Below are 19,874 nucleotides of genomic sequence, written 5' to 3'. Positions count from 1 at the left end.
GAATGGTCAGACAGACTCGTGGTCAGGCAGGTAGAATGGTCAGGCAGGCAGAATGGTCTGGCAGGCTCGTGGTCAAGGCAGGTAGAATGGTCAGGCAGGCAGAATGATCAGGGAGGCAGAATGGTCTGGCAGGCAGAATGGCCAGGCAGGCAGAATGGTCAAGTAGGCAGAATGGTCAAGCAGGCAGAATGGTCAGACAGGCAGAATGGTCATGCAAAATTCACTGGTACAGAGAGACAGGAAACACAGTGATAAATACACTGGTACAGAGAGACAGGAAACACAGGGATAAATACACTGGTACAGAGAGACAGTAAACACAGGGATAAATACACTAGGACAGAGACAGGAAACACAGGGATAAATACACTGGTACAGAGAGACAGGAAACACAGGGATAAATACAGTGGTACAGAGAGACAGGAAACACAGGGATAAATACACTGGGGAAAATAAGCGACACCTGGAGGGGGTGGAGATAATCACAAGGACAGGTGCAACAGATCAGTGCGTGACAGAAAACAGTTAGATCAATTAATCTTGAGTCATAAAGTCGATTGTAATTTTTACATTTACCCCGTTGTCACGCCTGGTCATTGTATTTTGTGTTTTTGTTATATGTTTGGGTAGACCAGGGTGTGACATGGGTTTATATGTTGTGTTTCGTATTGGGGTTTGTATTATTTGGGATCGCGGCTGATTAGGGTAGGCTCTGAGGGTAAGGTCTTTCCTACTGATGAGTCAACAGGGTCAATAGAAGGTAGGCTCTGAGGGTCAGGTCTTTCCTACTGATGAGTCAACAGGGTCAACAGAAGGTAGGCTCTGAGGGTCAGCTCTTGACACGTTCCTGAATAACAGCGAAGAATCAAAGTAAAGAGAGACAAAAATGAGAAAATCTCAAAGAATATTCCTACAGTATGTGAAGAAAAAGCAGTGACTGAAATAAAAACAATAGTGCCTGACCCGCCGATCGAGGTACATAATTAATGTGATATTATACCTTTATTTAACCAGGCAAGTAAGTTAAGAACAAATTCTTATTTTCAATGATGGCCAAAGAACGGTGGGTTAACTGCCTGTTCAGGGTACCCTGCCGCCCCTACACTCTAACCACTAGGCTACCTGCCTCCTCTACACTCTAACCACTAGGCTACCTGCCTCCTCTACACTCTAACCACTAGGCTACCTGCCTCCTCTACACTCTAACCACTAGGCTACCCTGCCGCCCCTACACTCTAACCACTGGGCTACCCTGCCACCCCTACACTCTAACCACTGGGCTACCCTGCCGCCCCTACACTCTAACCACTGGGCTACCCTGATGCCCCTACACTCTAACCACTAGGCTACCCTGCCGCCCCTACACTCTAACCACTAGGCTACCCTGATGCCCCTACACTCTAACCACTGGGCTACCCTGCCACCCCTACACTCTAACCACTAGGCTACCCTGCCGCCCCAACACTCTAACCACTAGGCTACCTGCATCCTCTACACTCTAACCACTAGGCTACCTGCCTCCTCTACACTCTAACCACTAGGCTACCTGCCAACTCTCCACTCTAACCACTAGGCTACCTGCCTCCTCTACACTCTAACCACTAGGCTACCTGCCTCCTCTACACTCTAACCACTAGACTACCAGCTGCCTCTACACTCTAACCACTAGGCTACCTGCCTCCTCTACACTCTAACCACTAGGCTACCTGCCTCCTCTACACTCTAACCACTAGGCTACCTGCCGCCCCTACACTCTAACCACTAGGCTACCTGCCGCCCCTACACTCTAACCACTAGGCTACCTGCCTCCTCTAAACTCTAACCACTAGGCTACCCTGCCGCCTCCACACTCTAACCACTAGGCTACCTGCCGCCCCGACATAAATGGTCATATTTATGGAAAGCACATTTTAATTGCATGAGCTTTTCTTTATCGGCCATTTTCTCAAAATGACATGTTACCGGTGAGACAATTCATTTGGACGAACATTCCCATTATTCCACACAAAGGTTCTTAGGTCTTATAGGACACCCCCGGACAGGGCCAAACAGGAAGGATAGAACCCTACCCACTTTGCCAAAACACAGACCCCACACCACTAGAGGGATATCTTCAACCACCAACTTACCATCCTGAGACAAGGCTGAGTATAGCCCACAAAGATCTCCGCCACGGGGGCTTTTACAGGGGCTTTTTTTAAATATCTTGTTTCGTTTTGATTTTAAGTGTCATTTTATGTGTAAATATATGCAAAATATGCATCCGTCATGTGAATAGTGTTTTTTAAATAATTCCATGAAGTTACAATTTTTTGATAAAATGATCTGTAAAAGTCTGACCATTGAGTGTCTTTATCACAATAAAAAAACAAAAAAATAATTCTGTCTTGAAGCAATCTGTTGAAAAACAGATTCTCATAATATGCAAATTTGCGCATATTTTATTTAACCAGGCAAGTCAGTTAAGAACAAATTCTTATTTTCAATGACGGCCCTAGGAACAGTGGGTTAACTGCCTGTTCAGGGGCAGAACGACAGATTTTGTACCTTGTCAGCTCGGGGATTTGAACTTTCAACATTTCAGTTACTAGTCCAATGCTCTAGCCACTAGGGTACCCTGCCCCATATTTAAAGACTGTTTGCCTAATTTACATATTTCCATTTTTAAATATCTTGTATTATCTTGTAATATCTTGTATTTATGTATTTATGTATACTCTGATGAGAGTAAAGAAAAAAACTATTATCCTGTGGTGCCTTAAGTATAATTAATTTAAAATGTATCCGAATACATTTTTCAGACATTGTTTTACCATCTCCGTGTATTCTCATATTGGAGGGGGGGGGAAATGGTGTGTTGACGCTCCCCGGCAGAACCACAAACCTGACTGGGAGAGTACTGCAGGGTAGATTTTTCTATGGTGTTATTGACTGTACGTTTGTTTACTCCATGTGTGACTCTGTGTTGTTGTTTGTACGTCTGTTTACTCCATGTGTAACTCTGTGTTGTTGTTTGTATGTTTGTTTACTCCATCTGTAACTCTGTGTTGTTGTTTTTGTCACACTGCTTTTGCTTTATCTTGACCAGGTCGCAGTTGTAAATGAGAACTTGTTCTCAACTAGCCTACCTGGTTAAATAAAGGTGTTCTCAACTAGCCTACCTGGTTAAATAAAGGTGTTCTCAACTAGCCTACCTGGTTAAATAAAGGTGTTCTCAACTAGCCTACCTGGTTAAATAAAGGTGTTCTCAACTAGCCTACCTGGTTAAATAAAGGTGATCTCAACTAGCCTACCTGGTTAAATAAAGGTGTTCTCAACTAGCCTACCTGGTTAAATAAAGGTGTTCTCAACTCGCCTACCTGGTTAAATAAAGGTGAAATAAAAATAAATAAATAAAAAGGGGTGGCCAACACAACGTAAACTCCACACTGCTTAAAACCTGAGACGAAAAAACAAAGATACAAAAATAATAAAAATGATTTTTTTTAAATAATTTAAGAATAAAGGAAAGAAAAAAGAAAATATATAAATAAATAAATAAACAAACGTTTTAAAAAAAACAATAAAATAATAAAGATAATAATAAATATTTTTAACAAATATATATATAATAAAACTAAATACATTTTTAAAAGTGCAGGCTGGAGAAGGCACCACCCGGAGAAGCGGCACCCTGCAACGTGTCCTCGAGGGGGCGCCGGGGACCGGAAGTGACGTCACCAGCGCCCGCCGCTATCTAAGTGGAGGAACGGCTGTTTCCCGTCCTTTTTCCCTCCTAACGAGTCCTGAGACGGGTAAGGGATCCAGAAACATCTTCCCGTGTCACGTCGCTTTTCACAATCCAACAAAAATGATCATCTACAAGGATATCATCACCGGTAATCTAACGTTTATATTATCACTATTCTGTTATTATTTCTTTTATAAATATGTATATTTTGTGTTGGTCTGCAGTTGTGTGTTTTTAGTTTTTGAGGCCTACCGGAAGTCTCTACTGCCCTTTGTGCCAACGATGTGGAAATTACTTTATAAAAATAACAAACTTAGTCGTAGTTCCTCCATGGTATTCTGTACCGTTATAGATCCAATTTGTACATTTTTCTATGTACTGTATAACGGGAGTAAACCGATTAGACTGTGTTTAGGCTTACCGGAGAGTTAGTGAGGCCTACCGGCGTTTGGGTAACTAGTTGTACTAAATGTCCTGTTTTTTTTTAATCGTAAACAGCTGATTTTTAGTTTAACTATTGTGTCAACTAGTAATAGGCTATCTACCATTTCAACTCCCACGTTTTCGTTACGTGTTGGTTTAATAATGATGTATTTCAGGCGATGAGCTGTTCACCGAGGTCTATAAAATCACGGAGGTCTGCGACGGGATGCTGTACGAGGTACAGGAAAGGTACGTTAATAATAATCACCTCCATTATTAAGTTACTTTACCGTATTTTTAAAAATACAGTTATCTTCCTCAGCTGTTGGCATACTTGTCAAGCTATTCCATTTATTCCACTCACTTCAAAATACAGGAGGGTTATGATAACGTGATTTCGGCTTTGGTAGACTGGATCTGCTAGTTGACTAGGGTGACGTGTTGATACCGGTGTACCGTTTTGCCTGCTCGCCTAAAACCCAGGATCTCCCGTGTTTCAGCTCACTTCCAGATCGGAGGACGTCGACGGTGCGTTAATCGGTGCCAACGCCTCTGCAGAGGGCGGCGACGAGGGTAGCGAAGCGTCCACGGTCAGTGGAGTCGACATTGTGCTCAACAGCAAACTGCAGGAGACCTCGGCCTACAACAAGAAGGCCTACCAGAGCTACATCAAGGGCTATATGAAGGCGTAAGTGTCTCTGGCATCTCATCTAACATGTTTTTTATTTATTTAAAATTTCTTATTTACACCTACGGCCTATCGGGGAACTGTGGGTCTAACTGCCTTGTTCGGGGGCAGAATGACATTTTTAAAACTATTTTTTTTACCATGTCAACTCTGGGGATTCGATCCAGCAACCTTTCACTTACTGGCCCAACGCCAGTAACAGGACGAGAGTGATATTTAAATGGAAAATCAGACTCAACTGTCGATTTTAAAATGCCTGTTGACAAGTCTGGGCAACTTCTCTCCGGTGACACCCAGGGGTTTTTGGTAACTGATACACAAAAATGACATCACATGTCCCTGGACTTTCTGCACGGCCTGCTATTACTCATCGGATCGTTCCATTATGGGTCTCAAATGGGTGTAAATACCTGTTAAACCACGGGGAGTCGACATGGTTCGGTCCAGTCTAAATACCTGTTAAACCACGGGGAGTCGACATGGTTCAGTCTAAATACCTGTTAAACCACAGGGAGTCGACATGGTTCAGTCCAGTCTAAAGGGGTGTAAATACCTGTTAAACCACAGGGAGTCGACATGGTTCAGTCCAGTCTAAAGGGGTGTAAATACCTGTTAAACCACAGGGAGTCGACATGGTTCAGTCCAGTCTAAATACCTGTTAAACCACAGGGAGTCGACATGGTTCAGTCCAGTCTAAATACCTGTTAGACCACAGGGAGTCGACATGGTTCAGTCCAGTCTAAATACCTGTTAAACCACAGGGAGTCGACATGGTTCAGTCCAGTCTAAATACCTGTTAAACCACAGGGAGTCGACATGGTTCAGTCCAGTCTAAATACCTGTTAAACCACAGGGAGTCGACATGGTTCAGTCCAGTCTAAATACCTGTTAAACCACAGGAGTCGACATGGTTCAGTCTAAATACCTGTTAAACCACAGGAGTCGACATGGTTCAGTCCAGTCTAAAGGGGTGTAAATGCCTGTTAAACCACAGGGAGTCGACATGGTTCAGTCTAAATACCTGTTAAACCACAGGAGTCGACATGGTTCAGTCCAGTCTAAATACCTGTTAGACCACAGGGAGTCGACATGGTTCAGTCCAGTCTAAATACCTGTTAAACCACAGGGAGTCGACATGGTTCAGTCCAGTTTAAATACCTGTTAAACCACGGAGTCGACATGGTTCAGTCCAGGCTAAATACCTGTTAGACCACAGGGAGTCGACATGGTTCAGTCCAGGCTAAATACCTGTTAGACCACAGGGAGTCGACATGGTTCAGTCCAGTCTAAATACCTGTTAGACCACAGGGAGTCGACATGGTTCAGTCCAGTCTAAATACCTGTTAAACCACAGGGAGTCGACATGGTTCAGTCCAGTCTAAATACCTGTTAAACCACAGGGAGTCGACATGGTTCAGTCTAAATACCTGTTAAACCACAGGGAGTCGACATGGTTCAGTCTAAATACCTGTTAAACCACAGGGAGTCGACATGGTTCAGTCTAAATACCTGTTAAACCACAGGGAGTCGACATGGTTCAGTCTAAATACCTGTTAAACCACAGGGAGTCGACATGGTTCAGTCCAGTCTAAATACCTGTTAGACCACAGGGAGTCGACATGGTTCAGTCCAGTCTAAATACCTGTTAAACCACAGGGAATCGACATGGTTCAGTCCAGTCTAAATACCTGTTAAACCACAGGGAGTCGACATGGTTCAGTCCAGTCTAAATACCTGTTAAACCACAGGGAGTCGACATGGTTCAGTCCAGTCTAAATACCTGTTAAACCACAGGGAGTCGACATGGTTCAGTCCATTTCCAATCTCCCCTGTAACCGTTCCCCGGGTCGTTGCTGTCAATGAGAAAATGTTTTCGGTCAACTTACCCAGGTAAAATATGGGTAATGAAACTAACAAGTGCACCAGCAGGGTTGTGTTTTATGGGAGTATCAGGCCCCCCCAGGGTCAAGGCCAAGCTGGAGGAGCAGGGTTGTGTTTTATGGGGGTATCAGGCAGCCTGATGGGGAATGTTGTGAATGTAACACTGCTGTCCCCCCCCCCCCCCCCCCCCCCCCCCCAGGGTCAAGGCCAAGCTGGAGGAGCAGGGTTCTAAGAGGGTACAGGCCTTCATGGCAGGCGCTCCAGCAGCTGTTAAGATGATCCTGGGGAACCTTGATAAATACCAGGTGAGAGAACCCCCCCCCTACCGCATGTCCGGGTCCAAATGCCCCCCTACCGCATGTCCGGGTCCAAATGCCCCCCCTACCGCATGTCCGGGTCCAAATGCCCCCCTACCGCATGTCCGGGTCCAAATGCCCCCCCCTACCGCATGTCCGGGTCCAAATGCCCTTTTCCAATGTCCATATACAGTGCACTATATAGGGAAAATGGGGGGGCATTTGGGATGTACCCAACGGCCGGTGCTGTGTGGAAATGGACATACTGTTTTATATTGGATGGATGAGGGCTGGTTAAAATGGACACTGTTTTATAGTGGATGGACACTGTTTGATAGTGGAGGGACACTCTGTTTGATAGTGGAGGGACACTCTGTTTGATAGTGGAGGGACACTCTGTTTGATAGTGGAGGGACACTCTGTTTGATAGTGGAGGGACACTCTGTTTGATAGTGGAGGGACACTCTGTTTGATAGTGGAGGGACACTCTGTTTGATAGTGGAGGGACACTCTGTTTGATAGTGGAGGGACACTCTGTTTGATAGTGGAGGGACACTCTGTTTGATAGTGGAGGGACACTCTGTTTGATAGTGGAGGGACACTCTGTTTGATAGTGGAGGGACACTCTGTTTGATAGTGGATGGACACTCTGTTTGATAGTGGAGGGACACTCTGTTTGATAGTGGATGGACACTCTGTTTGATAGTGGAGGGACACTCTGTTTGATAGTGGGATGTACGTCCTGTTGATCATGTGACCTGCTCCTCTTCTTCAGTTCTTCACCGGTGAGTCCATGAACTGTGACGGCGCCATCGGCCTGCTAGACTACCGCGAGGACGGTGTCACGCCCTTCTTCGTTTTCTTCAAAGACGGCATCGAGATCGAGAAATACGTAAGTTACCGTGTCGACGGGGGACTGTCTGGTTCTCTGTAGGGGGCGGGGGACTGTCTGGTTCTCTGTAGGGGGACTGTCTGGTTCTCTGTAGGGGGACTGTCTGGTTCTCTGTAGGGGGACTGTCTGGTTCTCTGTAGGGGGACTGTCTGGTTCTCTGTAGGGGGACTGTCTGGTTCTCTGTAGGGGGACTGTCTGGTTCTCTGTAGGGGACTGTCTGGTTCTCTGTAGGGGACTGTCTGGTTCTCTGTAGGGGGACTGTCTGGTTCTCTGTAGGGGACTGTCTGGTTCTCTGTAGGGGGGACTGTCTGGTTCTCTGTAGGGGAACTGTCTGGTTCTCTGTAGGGGAACTGTCTGGTTCTCTGTAGGGGAACTGTCTGGTTCTCTGTAGGGGGACTGTCTGGTTCTCTGTAGGGGGACTGTCTGGTTCTCTGTAGGGGGACTGTCTGGTTCTCTGTAGGGGGACTGTCTGGTTCTCTGTAGGGGACTGTCTGGTTCTCTGTAGGGGGACTGTCTGGTTCTCTGTAGGGGGACTGTCTGGTTCTCTGTAGGGGGACTGTCTGGTTCTCTGTAGGGGACTGTCTGGTTCTCTGTAGGGGGACTGTCTGGTTCTCTGTAGGGGGACTGTCTGGTTCTCTGTAGGGGACTGTCTGGTTCTCTGTAGGGGGACTGTCTGGTTCTCTGTAGGGGGACTGTCTGGTTCTCTGTAGGGGGACTGTCTGGTTCTCTGTAGGGGGACTGTCTGGTTCTCTGTAGGGGACTGTCTGGTTCTCTGTAGGGGGACTGTCTGGTTCTCTGTAGGGGGACTGTCTGGTTCTCTGTAGGGGGACTGTCTGGTTCTCTGTAGGGGGACTGTCTGGTTCTCTGTAGGGGGACTGTCTGGTTCTCTGTAGGGGGACTGTCTGGTTCTCTGTAGGGGGACTGTCTGGTTCTCTGTAGGGGGACTGTCTGGTTCTCTGTAGGGGGACTGTCTGGTTCTCTGTAGGGGGACTGTCTGGTTCTCTGTAGGGGGACTGTCTGGTTCTCTGTAGGGGGACTGTCTGGTTCTCTGTAGGGGGACTGTCTGGTTCTCTGTAGGGGGACTGTCTGGTTCTCTGTAGGGGGACTGTCTGGTTCTCTGTAGGGGACTGTCTGGTTCTCTGTAGGGGACTGTCTGGTTCTCTGTAGGGGACTGTCTGGTTCTCTGTAGGGGGACTGTCTGGTTCTCTGTAGGGGACTGTCTGGTTCTCTGTAGGGGGCGGGGGGACTACTTTAGACCAGGGCCCACAGTTACAGGTTCTATGGCTGTTTCTAGTGTTGATGGGACCAGGGCCTCTTTGGGCTGATTTGATTCTTGATTTGAGTAAAGTTGTGAAGCTGAGTGTAAAGGCAACGTCCAACCACCTGTGACCCCACCCCCTCCCTCCCTTAAAGCTGAGCGTAAAGGCAACGTCCAACCACCTGTGACCCCACCCCCCGTGTTCCTGGTGCAGTAATAGTGGGTGAACATGCCACACCCTGTCCATTCATCCCCTCTGACTGACGTGCCCGTCTCTGCGGGTGTCTGCCCGTCTCTGCGGGTGTCTGCCCGTCTCTGCGGGTGTCTGCCCGTCTCTGCGGGTGTCGGCCCGTCTCTGCGGGTGTCGGCCCGTCTCTGCGGGTGTCGGCCCGTCTCTGCGGGTGTCGGCCCGTCTCTCGGCAGGCCGAGCCAGAGTGTTTTAATGGAGATATGTGACGTTAGAGTTCAGATGGAAATGGGTTGTGGGGGATTAGTCTGGCGCGTAGAACCCGGGGATTAGTCTGGCGCGTAGAACCCGGGGATTGGTCTGGCGCGTAGAACCCGGGGATTGGTCTGGCGCGTAGAACCCGGGGATTGGTCTGGCGTAGAACCCGGGATTAGTCTGGCGCGTAGACCCGGGGATTAGTCTGGCGCGTAGAACCCGGGATTAGTCTGGCGCGTAGAACCCGGGGATTAGTCTGGCGCGTAGAACCCGGGGATTGGTCTGGCGCGTAGAACCCGGGGATTGGTCTGGCGCGTAGAACCCGGGGATTGGTCTGGCGCGTAGAACCCGGGGATTGGTCTGGCGCGTAGAACCCGGGGATTGGTCTGGCGCGTAGAACCCGGGGATTGGTCTGGCGCGTAGAACCCGGGGATTGGTCTGGCGCGTAGAACCCGGGGATTAGTCTGGCGCGTAGAACCCGGGGATTAGTCTGGCGCGTAGGAACGATCAGTGTTTTTGAGTCACTTTGTCCCATATGGCAGACTGGTCTAAAGTAGTGCACTATATAGGGAATAGGGTTCTATAGGGCTCTGGTCTAAAGTAGTGCACTATATAGGGAATAGGGTTCTATAGGGCTCTGGTCTAAAGTAGTGCACTATATAGAGTTCTGGTCTAAAGTAGTGTACTATATAGGGTTCTGGTCTAAAGTAGTGTACTCTATAGGGTTCTGGTCTAAAGTAGTGTACTCTATAGGGTTCTGGTCTAAAGTAGTGTACTCTATAGGGTTCTGGTCTAAAGTAGTGTACTCTATAGGGTTCTGGTCTAAAGTAGTGTACTCTATAGGGTTCTGGTCTAAAGTAGTGTACTCTATAGGGTTCTGGTCTAAAGTAGTGTACTCTATAGGGTTCTGGTCTAAAGTAGTGTACTATATAGGGTTCTGGTCTAAAGTAGTGTACTATATAGGGTTCTGGTCTAAAGTAGTGTACTCTATAGGGTTCTGGTCTAAAGTAGTGTACTATACATAGGGTGCTACTTATTAAGATACCAGGCACACCACACTCTGAATACTAAGCCCATGCATTCATCTGATAGACCTGAAGTTCCTCACCGTGACTTCTGGGTTTGCAATTGGATGCTAAATGAAATATTTCCTTTGACTTTCCCCGACTGCCTGACCGAGTGGCTGTACGGATAGAGAAGAGGAACACATGGTGTTTACCAGAGGTGGTACTGAGTGGCTGTACGGATAGAGAAGAGGAACACATGGTGTTTACCAGAGGTGGTACTGAGTGGCTGTACGGATAGAGGAGAGGAACACATGGTGTTTTACCAGAGGTGGTACTGAGTGGCTGTACGGATAGAGGAGAGGAACACATGGTGTTTACCAGAGGTGGTACTGAGTGGCTGTACGGATAGAGGAGAGGAACACATGGTGTTTTACCAGAGGTGGTACTGAGTGGCTGTACGGATAGAGGAGAGGAACACATGGTGTTTACCAGAGGTGGTACTGAGTGGCTGTACGGATAGAGGAGAGGAACACATGGTGTTTACCAGAGGTGGTACTGAGTGGCTGTACGGATAGAGAAGAGGAACACATGGTGTTTACCAGAGGTGGTACTGAGTGGCTGTACGGATAGAGGAGAGGAACACATGGTGTTTACCAGAGGTGGTACTGAGTGGCTGTACGGATAGAGGAGAGGAACACATGGTGTTTACCAGAGGTGGTACTGAGTGGCTGTACGGATAGAGGAGAGGAACACATGGTGTTTACCAGAGGTGGTACTGAGTGGCTGTACGGATAGAGGAGAGGAACACATGGTGTTTACCAGAGGTGGTACTGAGTGGCTGTACGGATAGAGTAGGGTAATAGCCTCTCCTCTGTCCATCTCCACGTGGGTAATAGTCTCTCCTCTGTCCGTCTCCACGTGGGTAATAGTCTCTCCTCTGTCCGTCTCCACGTGGGTAATAGTCTCTCCTCTGTCCGTCTCCACGTGGGTAATAGTCTCTCCTCTGTCCGTCTCCACGTGGGTAATAGCATCTCCTCTGTCCGTCTCCACGTGGGTAATAGTCTCTCCTCTGTCCGTCTCCACGTGGGTAATAGTCCCTCCTCTGTCTGTCTCCACGTGGGTAATAGTCTCTCCTCTGTCCGTCCATCTCCACGTGGGTAATAGTGTCTCCTCTGTCTGTCTCCACGTGGGTAATAGTCTCTCCTCTGTCCGTCCATCTCCACGTGGGTAATAGTGTCTCCTCTGTCTGTCTCCACGTGGGTAATAGTCTCTCCTCTGTCCGTCCATCTCCACGTGGGTAATAGTGTCTCCTCTGTCTGTCTCCACGTGGGTAATAGTGTCTCCTCTGTCTGTCTCCACGTGGGTAATAGTCTCTCCTCTGTCCGTCCATCTCCACGTGGGTAATAGTGTCTCCTCTGTCTGTCTCCACGTGGGTAATAGTCTCTCCTCTGTCCGTCCATCTCCACGTGGGTAATAGTGTCTCCTCTGTCCGTCTCCACGTGGGTAATAGTCTCTCCTCTGTCCATCTCCACGTGGGTAATAGTGTCTCTGTCCATCTCCACGTGGGTAATAGTGTCTCTGTCCATCTCCACGTGGGTAATAGTGTCTCCTCTGTCCATCTCCACGTGGGTAATAGTGTCTCCTCTGTCCATCTCCACGTGGGTAATAGTGTCTCCTCTGTCTGTCTCCACGTGGGTAATAGTGTCTCCTCTGTCCAGCTCCACGTGGGTAATAGTGTCTCCTCTGTCCGTCTCCACGTGGGTAGTAGTCTCTCCTCTGTCCGTCTCCACGTGGGTAATAGTCTCTCCTCTGTCCGTCTCCACGTGGGTAATAGTCTCTCCTCTGTCCGTCTCCACGTGGGTAATAGTCTCTCCTCTGTCCGTCTCCACGTGGGTAATAGTCTCTCCTCTGTCCGTCTCCACGTGGGTAATAGTGTCTCCTCTGTCCAGCTCCACTTGGGTAATAGTGTCTCCTCTGTCCAGCTCCACGTGGGTAATAGTGTCTCCTCTGTCCAGCTCCACGTGGGTAATAGTGTCTCCTCTGTCCATCTCCACGTGGGTAATAGTCTCTCCTCTGTCCGTCTCCACGTGGGTAATAGTGTCTCCTCTGTCCAGCTCCACGTGGGTAATAGTGTCTCCTCTGTCCGTCTCCACGTGGGTAATAGTGTCTCCTCTGTCCGTCTCCACGTGGGTAGTAGTCTCTCCTCTGTCAGTCTCCACGTGGGTAGTAGTCTCTCCTCTGTCAGTCTCCACGTGGGTAGTAGTCTCTCCTCTGTCAGTCTCCACGTGGGTAGTAGTCTCTCCTCTGTCAGTCTCCACGTGGGTAGTAGTCTCTCCTCTGTCAGTCTCCACGTGGGTAGTAGTCTCTCCTCTGTCAGTCTCCACGTGGGTAATAGTCTCTCCTCTGTCCGTCTCCACGTGGGTAATAGTCTCCTCTGTCCGTCTCCACGTGGGTAATAGTCTCTCCTCTGTCCGTCTCCACGTGGGTAATAGTCTCTCCTCTGTCCGTCTCCACGTGGGTAATAGTCTCTCCTCTGTCCGTCTCCACGTGGGTAATAGTCTCTACTCTGTCCGTCTCCACGTGGGTAATAGTCTCTCCTCTGTCCGTCTCCACGTGGGTAATAGCCTCTCCTCTGTCCGTCTCCACGTGGGTAATAGCCTCTCCTCTGTCCGTCTCCACGTGGGTAATAGCCTCTCCTCTGTCCGTCTCCACGTGGGTAGTAGTCTCTCCTCTGTCTGTCCATCGTGGGTAATAGTGTCTCTTCTGTCTCCTCTCTGCAGTAAACCATCCGGACGTCTAACAGAAGTGCCTGGACCGGAGGGAGCGTGTCTGCTTGTTACCGTAGCGACCGCCGCCCCTGATCATGGACAGACTGACCCTGCCTGCTTGTTACCGTAGCGACCGCCGCCCCTGATCATGGACAGACTGCCCCTGCCTGTATCCCTCCCAACACCTGGAACAGACTTGTCTTTCTTTTTAATCCCAAGTTTTTTTATTTTTCTGGTGGGGGCCCAACCTTCTCTTCGTCCCCCACATCTGACCTCCCGGGGGGAGACGCCAGGCCCTGTTTCGTCGGTCAGGACCGTCCCCCGCCCCCCCCCCACCACCACCGTGGATGGCCGGTTAGGCTGCTGTGTGCCTCCCATCAGATGTCCAGCTGCATTAAAGCTCCCACCTCGCTCTCTCACACAACTGTAAAGGACTCATTGACACTATGTTGTGAAATAAATGGGCCTATTGGCCGAAATACAACCGTCCTCTGTATCGTCTGCGTTCACTCTGATACAGTACCTCCCGTCCCCCGTCTCTGTCTCTGCTCGGGGGGGGGGCGCGCGTCTCGCGTAGCTGTTGCCCTGAACCAGAACGCACGATTCCATTGGTCCGCTTATCAAGCCCGTGGGCCAGTGTGGGGCAACAACAGTGTGACATATCTGCTGGTCCCTGGGCAGAGGGTCAGGAAACCCTGTTCTGATGGGATCTGTTGGGTCCATACTGTGTTAACATTGGGTTCTGGTCCCTGTTCTGTTGGGTCCATACTGTGTTAACATTGGGTTCTGGTCCCTGTTCTGATGGGTCCATACTGTTGGTTAACATTGGGTTCTGGTCTCTGTTCTGATGGGTCCATACTGTGTTGATTAACATTGGGTTCTGGTCTCTGTTCTGATGGGTCCATACTGTGTTGGTTAACATTGGGTTCTGGTCCCTGTTCTGTTGGGTCCATACTGTGTTGATTAACATTGGGTTCTGGTCTCTGTTCTGATGGGTCCATACTGTGTTGGTTAACATTGGGTTCTGGTCTCTGTTCTGTTGGGTCCATACTGTGTTCGGCATGGAGGCCGACCTTTAAAGGTGAGTCAACTGACTGATCATCTTGCATCGTGTGTACTTATCTGCTCGATATTATGTAATTTGTCAGTCACAATTTACCCATGATACATCAGTGTTGGTGCTCTCAAACACAGCCGTTCCCTCTGGGCTGGGTTCATCCAGACAGATATAATTCCTCTAGTTTTAGAGGAATCCCATTCGGCCGTTCCCTCTGGGTTCATCCAGACAGATATAATTCCTCTAGTTTTAGAGGAATCCCATTCGGCCGTTCCCTCTGGGTTCATCCAGACAGATATAAATCCTCTAGTTTTAGAGGAATCCCATTCGGCCGTTCCCTCTGGGTTCATCCAGACAGATATAATTCCTCTAGTTTTAGAGGAATCCCATTCGGCCGTTCCCTCTGGGTTCATCCAGACAGATATAAATCCTCTAGTTTTAGAGGAATCCCATTCGGCCGTTCCCTCTGGATTCATCCAGACAGATATAATTCCTCTAGTTTTAGAGGAATCCCATTCGGCCGTTCCCTCTGGGTTCATCCAGACAGATATAAATCCTCTAGTTTTAGAGGGAATCCCATTCAGCCGTTCCCTCTGGCCTGGGTTCATCCAGACAGATATAAATCCTCTAGTTTTAGAGGAATCCCATTCGGCCGTTCCCTCTGGCCTGGGTTCATCCAGACAGATATAAATCCTCTAGTTTTAGAGGGAATCCCATTCAGCCGTTCCCTCTGGGTTCATCCAGACAGATATAAATCCTCTAGTTTTAGAGGATCCCATTCGGCCGTTCCCTCTGGCCTGGGTTCATCCAGACAGATATAAATCCTCTAGTTTTAGAGGAATCCCATTCGGCCGTTCCCTCTGGGCTGGGTTCATCCAGACAGATATAAATCCTCTAGTTTTAGAGGAATCCCATTCTGTATTTATATTAAGCGTCTCGGTAGGAAGGCTGGTCTTGGATCAGTTTTAGGTTTCCATGGTTAGGTGGGATCTGTTCCTAGTTCAGCACTCCCAGTCAGACACGATACAGATGACCTCTGGTTCTATTGGTGGCTTATCAGGAACCTGATCCTAGATCAGCACTCCCAGTCAGACACGATACAGATGACCTCTGGTTCTATTGGTGGCTTATCAGGAACCTGATCCTAGGTCAGCACTCCCAGTCAGACACTTGATATAGATGACCTCTGGTTCTATTGGTGGCTTATCAGGAACCTGATCCTAGATCAGCACTCCCAGTCAGACACGATACAGATGACCTCAGTCATATTTCTGCTCAGGACCTTCCAGTTATCCAACTGCACACAGATTAGTGAGATCACATCTCTACAAGAGTAACTCCTAATTTCTAGAGAAAAGTAGACTGGTAGATTTTATTTTTACAAAAACATTTATTTTATTCCAAAAGTCGTTAAAAATCACATTTTTATAAACAAGCCGTGTGTCTGTAAACCGAACACTTCCGAAGGATCGGTCAGATCCCACAAACACACAGGAATAAACGTCATAGTGGCCCAGGTGAGATGAACCTAAAGCATCTCACTGTTCAGAATAGTAGGAATCCTTCAAACGTGTCCACAAAGTGGCACCCTATTCCCTAAATAGTACACTAAATTTGACCAGGGTCCTGGTTTAAAGTAGTGCACTATATAGGGAATAGGGTGTGACTTGACCGACATGAAGTATAGGACCGGGGTCCTAACTGGCCAACTCAACACATCAGTAGATTCACAACTTCATTTCTCTGCGTCTATAAAAACCAAAACGACGCTCTCTAGGGAGGGCCCAGACCAGGCTAGTGGGGCTCCAGACCAGGCTAGTCGTCCTCCTAGTGGTGAGCTCTCTAGGAGGCTGGAGGTCACAGACCAGGCTAGTGGTGAGCTCTAGGAGGCTGGAGGTCCCAGACCAGACTAGTCGTCCTCCTAGTGGTGAGCTCTAGGAGGCTGGAGGTCCCAGACCAGGCTAGTCGTCGGTCTCCTTCTCCTCCTCCTCTCCTCCCTGGTAGTGTCTGTACTCTGGCTTCAGCTCCCACGTGTTCTTGTGGGTTCCCTTCACGTTGTAGATGCCGATGTCACGCAGAATCTCTTTCAGGTAACTCTGAATGAAGGGGGGAGAGAGAGACGGGAGGACAAGGGAGAGTTAAGAGATGTTGTATTATAATACAGACTGCTATCACACAGGAATAGGGAGCAGGAAAGAGTGTTGAGTTTCCAGTCTGGTCTTGAATTCCCTGTTTCATCTCTTATGTAAAGTATTACATCACTAACTTGACCAGATAAAAATCCACAAGACAAACAAACCGCCACAGACGACCCCCGTTCATTAGGCAGCCGTCTCTATGGCGACCCCCGTTCATTAGGCAGCCGTCTCTATGGCGACCCCCGTTCATTAGGCAGCCGTCTCTATGGCGACAGATTGCTGAGGCCACCACAGACGACCCCCGTTCATTAGGCAGCCGTCTCTATGGCGACAGATTGCTGAGGCCACCACAGACGACCCCGTTCATTAGGCAGCCGTCTCTATGGCGACAGATTGCTGAGGCCACCACAGACGACCCCCGTTCATTAGGCAGCCGTCTCTATGGCGACAGATTGCTGAGGCCACCTCAGACGACCCCCGTTCATTAGGCAGCCGTCTCTATGGCGACAGATTGCTGAGGCCACCACAGACGACCCCCGTTCAGGGGCAGCCGTCTCTATGGCGACAGATTGCTGAGGCCACCACAGACGACCCCCGTTCATTAGGCAGCCGTCTCTATGGCGACAGATTGCTGAGGCCACCTCAGACGACCCCCGTTCATTAGGCAGCCGTCTCTATGGCGACAGATTGCTGAGGCCACCACAGACGACCCCCGTTCATTAGGCAGCCGTCTCTATGGCGACAGATTGCTGAGGCCACCTCAGACGACCCCCGTTCATTAGGCAGCCGTCTCTATGGCGACAGATTGCTGAGGCCACTACAGACGACCCCCGTTTATTAGGCAGCCGTCTCTATGGCGACAGATTGCTGAGGCCACCTCAGACTGAAACATAGACGACCCCCGTTCATTAGGCAGCCGTCTCTATGGCGACAGATTGCTGAGGCCACCTCAGACTGAAACACAGACGACCCCCGTTCATTAGGCATCCGTCTCTATGGCGACAGATTGCTGAGGCCACCTCAGACTCAGGCCGGCCTTTTCTGAGCTGAACTAACCCCAGACGCAGCTCTCCGACAACACATAAAACCCTCACCTAATTCTGCCACAAAACAATGACACTCTCTCTCATATGGGCTTTTTTAAGGTGAGCGCTAACGTGCCTTTGATAAACAGTGGCCCATTTGGTCAAAAGGCAGAGGTGTAAAATATTTATCTTGTCCATTCCTAGCGCTCCTCTCCAGGAGGCTTTTGAAGAGACTCCTCCAACATTCAGTCCCCAAAAAATGGTCTCCTATAAATCACGTAGCAGATGGAGAGGAGGTGGTAGGGAGAGGAGGTGGTAGGGAGAGGAGGTGGTAGAGAGGAGGTGGTAGAGAGGTGGTAGAGAGGAGAGGGTGGAGAGAGGTGGTAGAGAGGTGGTAGAGAGGGAGGTGGTGATAGAGAGAGAGGAGGTGGTGATAGAGAGAGAGGAGGTGGTGATAGAGAGAGGTGGTAGAGAGAGAGGTGGTAGAGAGAGGAGGTGGTAGTAGAGAGAGGTGGTGGTAGAGAGAGGAGGTGGTAGTAGAGAGAGGAGGTGGTAGTAGAGAGAGGAGGTGGTGATAGAGAGAGAGGAGGTGGTGATAGAGAGAGAGGAGGTGGTGATAGAGAGAGAGGAGGTGGTGATAGAGAGAGAGGAAGGTGGTGGTAGAGAGAGGAGGTGGTAGAGAGAGGTGGTAGAGAGAGGTGGTAGAGAGAGGTGGTAGTGATAGAGAGAGAGGAGGTGGTGATAGAGAGAGAGGAGGTGGTGATAGAGAGAGAGGAGGTGGTGATAGAGAGAGAGGAGGTGGTGATAGAGAGAGAGGAGATGGTGATAGAGAGAGAGGAGGTGGTGATAGAGAGAGAGAGAGGAGGTGGTGATAGAGAGAGAGAGAGAGGTGGTAGAGAGAGAGGAGGTGGTAGAGAGAGAGGAGGTGGTAGAGAGAGAGGAGGTGGTAGAGAGAGAGGAGGTGGTAGAGAGAGAGGAGGTGGTAGAGAGAGAGGAGGTGGTAGAGAGAGAGGAGGTAGTAGAGAGAGAGGAGGTAGTAGAGAGAGGAGGTAGTAGAGAGAGAGGAGATGGTGATAGAGAGAGAGGAGGTGGTGATAGAGAGAGAGGAGGTGGTGATAGAGAGAGAGGAGGTGGTGATAGAGAGAGAGGAGGTGGTGATAGAGAGAGAGGAGGTGGTGATAGAGAGAGAGGAGGTGGTAGAGAGAGAGAGAGGAGGTGGTAGAGAGAGAGAGAGGAGGTGGTAGAGAGAGAGGAGGTGGTAGAGAGAGGAGGAGGTGGTAGAGAGAGGAGGAGGTGGTACAGAGAGAGAGGAGGTAGTAGAGAGAGAGGAGGTGGCCTTTTCTGTCGCCTACAGGCTGGAGATAAAAATGGATGACAATGTAACGAGATGGGACACTTTTTAAAATCCTGCATGTTTCTCTGAAAAACAGCCCGTACCCTAAAATGGCAACAGAAACAGCCCGTACCCTAAAATGGCAACAGAAACAGCCCGTACCCTAAAATGGCAACACACTAAAACAGCCCGTACCCTAAAATGGCAACACACTAAAACAGCCCGTACCCTAAAATGGCAACAGAAACAGCCCGTACCCTAAAATGGCAACACACTAAAACAGCCCGTACCCTAAAATGGCAACACACTAAAACAGCCCGTACCCTAAAATGGCAACACACTAAAACAGCCCGTACCCTAAAATGGCAACACACTAAAACAGCCCGTACCCTAAAATGGCAACACACTAAAACAGCCCGTACCCTAAAATGGCAACACACTAAAACAGCCCGTACCCTGAAATGGCAACACACTAAAACAGCCCGTACCCTGAAATGGCAACACACTAAAACAGCCCGTACCCTAAAATGGCAACACACTAAAACAGCCCGTACCCTAAAATGGCAACACACTAAAACAGCCCGTACCCTAAAATGGCAACACACTAAACCGTACCCTAAAATGGCAACACACTAAAACAGCCCGTACCCTAAAATGGCAACACACTAAAACAGCCCGTACCCTAAAATGGCAACACACTAAAACAGCCCGTACCCTAAAATGGCAACACACTAAAACAGCCCGTACCCTAAAATGGCAACAAACTAAACCGTACCCTAAAATGGCAACACACTAAAATAGCCCGTACCCTAAAATGGCAGTCTGGTGATGTTATAATACCAGGTGTATATAGTAGTATATAGTAGTTTATAGTAGTATATAGTAGTTTATAGTAGTATATAGTAGTTTATAGTAGTATATAGTAGTATATAGTAG

At 48.9% G+C, this 19,874-nt stretch overlaps 1 protein-coding gene and 1 non-coding gene across 2 annotated transcripts; both read left to right on the top strand.

The window, feature by feature from the left end:
- The first annotated feature begins 3,721 nt into the window (after window positions 1-3,721).
- LOC124025103 (translationally-controlled tumor protein homolog) lies at window positions 3,722-13,869 on the top strand. The gene is made up of 6 exons (XM_046338771.1): window positions 3,722-3,878; window positions 4,330-4,406; window positions 4,654-4,841; window positions 6,922-7,027; window positions 7,794-7,910; window positions 13,398-13,869. The coding sequence occupies exons 1-6, from the start codon at window positions 3,851-3,853 to the stop codon at window positions 13,398-13,400; spliced, it is 519 nt and encodes a 172-aa protein (XP_046194727.1). The 5' UTR covers window positions 3,722-3,850; the 3' UTR covers window positions 13,401-13,869.
- On the top strand, window positions 10,686-10,822 carry LOC124025105. Its single transcript, XR_006837150.1, has one exon. It is a non-coding gene; the product is annotated as a small nucleolar RNA SNORA31 (small nucleolar RNA).
- Window positions 13,870-19,874: the final 6,005 nt, after the last annotated feature.

The sequence above is a fragment of the Oncorhynchus gorbuscha genome, unplaced genomic scaffold (genome assembly GCF_021184085.1).
Source record: "Oncorhynchus gorbuscha isolate QuinsamMale2020 ecotype Even-year unplaced genomic scaffold, OgorEven_v1.0 Un_scaffold_2176, whole genome shotgun sequence".
NCBI classification, from domain to species: Eukaryota; Metazoa; Chordata; class Actinopteri; order Salmoniformes; family Salmonidae; genus Oncorhynchus; species Oncorhynchus gorbuscha.
This window is presented reverse-complemented; position numbering and strand designations above follow the sequence as displayed.

Coding starts and splice junctions, on each gene's coding strand:
- LOC124025103 (XM_046338771.1), top strand. CDS start 3,851: ATGATCATCTACAAGGATATCATCACCG. Junction 3,879..4,329: donor CTACAAGGATATCATCACCG/GTAATCTAACGT, acceptor GATGTATTTCAG/GCGATGAGCTGTTCACCGAG. Junction 7,028..7,793: donor GGAACCTTGATAAATACCAG/GTGAGAGAACCC, acceptor CCTCTTCTTCAG/TTCTTCACCGGTGAGTCCAT.